Source organism: Drosophila grimshawi, unplaced genomic scaffold, assembly GCF_018153295.1.
Source record: "Drosophila grimshawi isolate 15287-2541.00 unplaced genomic scaffold, ASM1815329v1 contig_1006, whole genome shotgun sequence".
In the NCBI taxonomy this organism is placed as follows: Eukaryota; Metazoa; Arthropoda; class Insecta; order Diptera; family Drosophilidae; genus Drosophila; species Drosophila grimshawi.
The window spans coordinates 2306417-2314030 of record NW_025062489.1 but is presented as its reverse complement, the minus strand read 5'-3'; the positions used below and the strand labels follow the sequence as shown (position 1 = coordinate 2314030).

Below are 7614 nucleotides of genomic sequence, written 5' to 3'. Positions count from 1 at the left end.
AATTAAAATCTACACAATTGCAAGGCATGATTGTAATCCAATTTGTATGCCCTGAATGAAAGGGAATAATGGTTTTGTACCAGGATGAAGGACGCATCTTCGAACCCATAAAGTATATGCAGTCTTGATCGCTATCAACAGATATGTCCCTCTCTTCATCCGTTCGGCTCTATGTACTCGTGGATCTCAGAGACTATAACAGCTAGGACTTAAAAATTTGAATACACGTTCTCTTATAACATGCGAAGGTCAAGATTATCTAATTTTATCGATGACTGCTAACACCATTATTTGGCGAGTATCGATAGCAATAAGAACCACAGTCGATCCCTCTCGACTACACCATTCTTACTTGTTTTTCCTTTAAAATAGAAGTGAACCTGTGTTGGCTTTCGATTGCAATCGAAATAAGCTATTTGCTTTCCAGGCGATGTATATGGACATATATTTGTCGCTGCTCGGAGCTCTGCCAAATAAAGAGGATCACGAGTTGCAACTCCACCCAACTGTAGAAGTTTGTGCCATATGGCGCCTGCATTTGAGTGTGCCCAAATCGGCAACACTATTAAAATGTCATGGAATTCCACTTAAAATTCCTTGCAATTTTACCCATTTGGCCAAACTGCTTTTTGTTATGTCGCAAACAGCATTTGTGTGTGGGGTTGAGGGAAAAATGGGTAGGAGCTGTGTGGCTGGTGCTTTCACGCTGCCAAGGTAGATGAGGCAAAACTTCGACTGGCATTCTATTGCCCGACACATTTTCGCTGTTGCCATTGCACGTGGAAATGAAGGGCGTGTGGTTTTTCCTTTAACGGTTTGTAATTGGTTGCGGGGAGGGGCATGTGCAGGCTGCTTAAAAATTGAATCCTGTTAATGTGCGTAAGGCTGCTGTTGATTTTGCTATGCTGCCAGCTGTGCATCCTGTCATTGATATGGCGCTGACTGTTCAACGCTGAGCATCGCGTCGCGTCTTCGCGTTCCGCGCTTCGCCGTCTGTTGTTAATTGTCATTTTGCCGTTTTAAGCCGCTTCGCAGTTGCAGGCAACGTTGTTCAGCTGTGGCTGGTGTTGCTGTTGCTGTTGCTGCAACTGCTCTGTTGCTATTTTCACGCGCGGTTAGCGGCTGTAATTGCATTGCCAAGTAAACGACGCACCCCATCTGAGTACTCTATGTATGCATGTGTGTGTGTGTGTGTGTGTGTGTGTGTGTGGGTGTGTGTTTATGTGTGTTTGGTTCAGTGTTGTGTGCGTTGTGCGTTGGTGGCGTAAGTGAAAATTTATTTCAACAGCCCCGCCAGGCAGTCGTCAGCAACTGTCGTTTTCGCTAAACTTAGGCGCACTCTCTCTCTCTCTCTCTCTCTCTCTCACTCTCTCACTCTCTCACACTCTGACCCTCTCAAACTTTGCGGTGCACTCAGGCACAGTGGGCCGCAGCCGTTCGAAAACGTCAAGTGTCGCACAATTTAATTAGAGTCGTTGTTAAGCTTGTTTGCACATGATAATCCTACAACTTGCCAACCATTTGATCACCCCAGGGGAAAGGGTTTCGATTACATATAAATAAATCGATCAATCTTCCGTTTTAGAAATATACTTTCCGAATAATAATTTGAGTTATCTTTGACACCAAAGGGATGACGATTTCATAAATCGCAGCGCATTCTTTTTTTTAAGAATACTGCTACTTATCGGTCATCCTTCTTCGGTTCTTTCCCAGATCTTTATCAGATCGCTTGTCTAATATTTATTTGATCTTCATTTTCATTTGTGTAAAATGCTTGACGACTGGACGCAAATCATCTCTGAATTGAGTTGAGTTGCATACTCGTATGTGTTGGGCTGTTCTGATCATGATCGACTCGACGATCGGCTGTTGATCTTCGGCAAACAATATGCGTAGATTAAGTACTTGACACGTTTAGAAAGCAAAGCCCGCTCTGAAATGTTGCCTGGAGGCATTTCTGAGCGGCTTTCTACGAAGCCAAATGGAATACAATGATTTGAGTATTTGCAATAATTCGAATCACAAAGAATCAATGAACGCGAAGAAAGCGTGAACTTGGAATGGGTCACATATCAGTTGATATAACTTTTTGGCATATCATTCACTCATTACGCACTTGAGGCGCCTCCATCTACTATAAAAGCCGGCAAGTCGCTTTGCCAAGCCAGTCAACCCATCGACAATGATCCGAGCTGTTTACATCTGGACGCTGCTGGCGTCAGTGCTGCTGTTTCTTACAACTTGTGCCACCGAGGATTCCCAGTCTCGTCTGGCCGGTCTCTATGTGAAGGATGGCAACGAGAACGGACAGCTGCGTTTCCTTGCCGGCGGCCTGGGTGGTGTAGGTGGCCTCGGCAGCGGCAGCAATGGACTTAATTCAGCGCTCAATCAGTACATTACAAACCAACAAGACATGCTGGAGCAGCTGCGTCCTTCGACTACGAATGCTGCTGGCACAGGACTTGGCACTGGTTTGGGCACAGGTTTGGGCACTGGTTTGGGCACTGGTTTGGGCACAGGTTTGGGCACTGGCTTGGGCACAGGCACTAGTGTTGGCTCAAGCTCACCAACGGGCAATGGCGCCATATATGTGAATGTGGGCAATGGCAATGCAGCATCGGGATCTGGTGTTAGCAACCAACAGGCTGCCATCAATCAGGCAATCTATGGCTCGTCGCCGATCAACAGTCTGCTGACACAAACCATTTCCCAGGGTCTCGCACAGCGCATGGGTGCCGCAGGTGGCAATCGCCGTCGAGTACAGCAGCGTCGGCGACGAATCGGCGTCACCCAGACTAAAGGCAGACGCCGCCGCAGGGGCAACAAGAAAGGCAAGGGCGGCAAGGGCAAGCGGCCCCAAGTTGTCGTCGTGCGTCCCAATCGCGGCTAACCCACGGCTACCCAGCCAATGCTTAAGCAGCAAGATTTTTTTTCAAAAACCACTTTTTTTTTTGTAAACCTATTAAAAATAATAAATTATTTATTTATTTGAAGAATTTTTTATTAACGCCTGTAAACATTTAATGCCAGCTATGCTTTCAACTGGTGAACGTCCACAAATAGTGGAAACATAAAGAAAGTCATCTGTGGATAATAAGATAATTATACAATGGGGTAGAACTTTTATAGAAATATTCGTACAGTCGGCTTGCTTGGATAAATACGAGGAAAAAAATAGAATTAAAAAATAAGCAGATACTTTAGCCATTGAGTTTTCTGAAGTAGGTTGGAAATTGCATTTATTCTAACTTATTGAAAATCATTGTATTTAATTGTAAGCCTTATGCAAATTGAATTCTTATTTATTCAATATTATTGTATTCTATTATATGTATAATTGAAACCATTAGAACATGCTTACTAGTATATGATTAGTGCACGAACGATGGAATTTAAAACCAGTTATAATTTTGGGACGAAGCCATGCCAAAAAACGTGTTAGAAACCATCTTAACTTTTACATGGTTGATTTTTTGTAAGCAAACTTTGAACCTATTTCTCACAGTCTTTTGAAGTTCAAACTTACTTTCCATTTCGAAATTTGATAAGTTTTAAAAACAGTTAGTTAGAAAAATATTTAAAGTTCCTGCTGGTTAAGAGTAAAAATTGTTCTATAGCAAATCAGTCAAGTGTGTATTATATACATTGAACTGATAAATATATATTTTGATTTTAGTTTTGTTTTAGACTGGCTTGGTCTACAACAATATATTATTCTCGTTTAGCTTCTAGTCTTGCAGAGCAATAAAGTTTTTATCCTGTGCACACCTTGGCCACGTGTCGTCTTCGCTGTCGACGCAGCTGCCCCTGCCTATGCCACTGCACCTGCCTGTGGCTCTATCACTGGATTTGCGGGTGGCGTTTCTTATGCAGTTGCCTGGCATGCTGATTTAGTTGCATGGGTTCTGGCCTGGTCAAGTGCAAGACAAACGGCCGCTGCATGTGGTGTCCAATGGCTTGATAAATGCGCGAGTACACTCAGAAAAATAAAATTGCCTTGAAATTTGAGAGAGAGAGAGAGAGAGAGAGAGAAGGAGGACGATCATACTGGTTTCAGAACTATTTAGTTTTTCTTAGTGTACCAGTCCCAGTGTTCAGTGTGTGTGTGTGTGTTGGTATGTGCCTTATGCCGCTTATGGCTGTAATGAGCCTGTAAGTGGCCCTAATCACTGTCATAATAATAGAAATTAATCACGACCAGAACCCACTGCCTACCACCTGCTGCAGCTGCAAGTTGAAGGTAGAACAGGCTCAAGGTGCTCCAAGGCACTCAAAGGTCTTCAAGGCTATCGCTTGGCAGTCCAAGTTCAGTGCAGGATTGGTGGGCTGGTGGGTGGAAGATTCCTGTGGTGTTGTGTGCAGCTTGCTGCGCATACTTTGTAAATGTTTAGTAATGATTTGATTTGAAATTCATTTGAATTATTGCTTGCTTCCGGCTTCCGGTGCCTTCGAAATACTTTCCTGTTTCAGTTATGTTGAGCCACAGCTAACAGCGCCACAGGCGGCCGTCGCACAGTTGTATGCTATGGAAAGGCCACTCTAAAGGCCACACTGTGACTTGCACTCCTCCCTCCACTACCCATTACCCATTCCCCACCCACCCATATGATGTACGAGTAAGTTAGTTGGCCCGTTTCCTAGCTACATACCACACACACACACAGCCACACACACGCATACACACATATATTCATACGTACAGTCTGTCCATCTGCTCGTCATTTTCTTTCTCTCTGAATGTATATATATAGTGTGTGTGTTGTGTGTGTGTGTGTGTGAGTGTTTGTCCCGGGAGTTTATTAAGTACTGCCAAGTATATGCAAGCCGTCCGAGCAGCGCCGACGTCGCTGCCTGTGCGGAACTTTGTTAATATGCAAGTGAATGGACATTTCCGGTAGCTAGTGAACGTGCCAGGCCCTGGCCCTGGCTCAGGACCAGTCGCAGACCCCTGCCAGAGACCAGAGACCAGAGACCAGAGACCAGAGACCGGAGACCGGGCACAGGCCATGAGACCCACACCCCTTACTAGGCAAAGTCAAGCCCACTGTGAACCTTGCTCAGCTGAAGGGCATAACTTTGGCTCCTGCACAAAACACACACACAAACCAGCAAGTACAGAGATGTACACGTGTACTCGGTGGATACATTTTGTTGCTCTATTGAATTGTAAGCTTTTTTGTGATTCGCGCAGCATTTTGATTGTGAATAAATCTTATTACTTGTAACTCTATGTTTTCCTTAATAAATAATAACATAATATGCTGTTGTCTAATAAGCTCTTTCACGAAATAAATTATAATTCTTGATTCTTGATGACTCTCAAGTTGTTCAGAGCACTTTCATCCATAACGCTTGTCAGAGTAGGCTGAGTGTGAATCCAAATAATTGTTTCTCTCAGAATGGCGTAAGTGTATTCAAGTTTCGTCATACGCTGGCTGATTTTCTGCCATTTGCTACGATTTTTCTTTTCTTCTCTTTTTTTTTTTGTTTTTTTTTTTTTTGGCTTCGCTCATGTGTAATTTTTTTCAATTAAAATGATTTCAGCAGACAACTTTGAACGCTTGCCCGCTCGAGGCTTGCTGGCCACAGAAATACTTTTGGCAAAATCATAAATCATGCAGCAGGCACCAGCCAGGCAGCGGGTAGCTCTGAAAATCGGCTGAGGGCTGAGAGAGGGGTGAGGGGTGAGTGGGTCAGCAGACATGAATCGCATTGGAAATCGACGTCAGTTATGCTGGCACCATACAGCGTTGACAGTGTGCAAAGTGAGCGGGGGAGGGGGGGATGAGGGCGGTTTGGAGGGTTGACGAGTTGGTATGGTTGGCCAAGTTTCGCTTTACTTTTGAAATAGTTGCAAAGTGGAAAAGTTTGAGCCGCATGCCGCATCATCAGCTGCCACAGTCTTAGCTCGCATTATACACACACAAGCACACACATACAGCCAGCCCACAACTAATGGCAGTTAATGCTTTGCCATTTGGCATGCAGAGTGCCTCAGAGTCAGATTCGGAGTAGGAGTGGAAATGGAGTCGGTGCCGGGGGTCTAATCCTGCTGCTGCGGCTGCCAGTGCTGGTGCCTACCAACTACCAACTACCAACTACCAACTACCGACTACCAACTACTGGCTGCTGACTGCTTGTGGTCAGCGTGCGGTCAGGCAGCCATAATTGTAGTTTAGGTTAATAAATGGGGCGCCTTTTGTCATTTATCAGGCAAGCACGAAAAAATTACTCGGCCAACATTTCGAAATGCTCAATTGCCATGCCAAAATTTAAGCGTTTTCGTTATTCGGTCATTTGGTTATTTATTTATTTTGCATTCTTTTTTTTTTCATTTTCTATTTTTTGTTGTTCACGTTTTGTTGTTGTTGTTGTTGTTGTTAGTTACTCTCTGTTTGCATTGAATTTGAGTTCGAGCGAGTGCGAGCTTGGTCAGCGTTGCTTTTAATTGCCATGCCATATTTGATTTGCTTGTTTTACTTCTGCGAGTATTTCCATCTATTGTGCCTTGAAGTGTACAGCGGGCATATTGCATTCCGTTCAAATGGAAGGGAAGCTCTCTGTCACCTCTAACGAACAACATTCAAATATTCCGCGGATTAATTAAATTAGAATAATACTCGTCTGTAAATTTGGCAACATGACTTTCTCTGACCATGTGGAAATGCTATGCCATTTTCAAGATGTCCTCGTGATTAATACTAATAACAATTTTCATTTACTTACTTTTGCAAGAGTTGTTCAGCTGATCTAAAGACGCTTGGCGTAGTATGTGAGTAGTCGCGTATTCTTTTTCTTAGAATTGTTCTCCTAAATGTTTTACGTTGCTGTTATTGTTGTTGTTGTTGTTGGTTTTCTTTTGGGCCACTTGGCGATTGATTTACTTAGTTGACGCTTGGCCGCTTCACAGGCGAATTGTAAGCCAATTTTCGGCTTTGCGGCCTCCGCAGCAAGTGCGACCTTGTCGTGAATGCTTTTTAGCACACTTGTCGTCTCGATTCAACTCGACACGGGCTCGAGTGGACTGTAGAGTGTGAAGAGTGGAGTGGATTGTTGTGCTGCAGAGTCACGTTGCTGTTTTTGTTTGTGTTGTCGCCTCTACGTTGCGTCCATTTAATTTGTGCCTCGGTGGATTGTTGGCTTGTCGGTTTTTGGCTGCGACTCTAGCTTGACACATTCTTGCTGATTGATTGATAAATGACTTTTAAAGTTAATTACGAAAATCAAGATACACATGCACGCATACATACACATATGGAGTATGTACACACAATGGCCATTGTATATGTATACGCTTCAAGGCGCTTACAATCATATTGCGGAGCAATTGAAATTTGGAGATGTCTTAAATTGAATTTGAATTTAATACTTCAGTATTTAATGCACACAAGCCCAAAGTAGTTAAATGCACCCTGTATCATTCACGGATAGTTAAAATTGTTGGCAAGGCACAACTGAAATGTAATTGATATTTAAGTATTTACATTCTGATTGGAATTTTGAGTTAACAAAATTATGCAATATAATTACTTAAGTTTATTAAAAAGGAAATTCAGGACAGCGATGGGGGGGGGGGGTCTTTTTTTGGGAATGCTCGAAATAACCTTTACT

At 43.4% G+C, this 7614-nt stretch overlaps 1 protein-coding gene across 1 annotated transcript; it reads left to right on the top strand.

Moving 5' to 3' along the window:
* Positions 1–2185: 2185 nt before the first annotated feature.
* LOC6564689 (putative per-hexamer repeat protein 5) lies at positions 2186–2893 on the top strand. The gene has a single exon (XM_001991057.1). The coding sequence runs from the start codon at positions 2186–2188 to the stop codon at positions 2891–2893; it is 708 nt and encodes a 235-aa protein (XP_001991093.1).
* The last annotated feature ends 4721 nt before the right edge of the window (positions 2894–7614 follow it).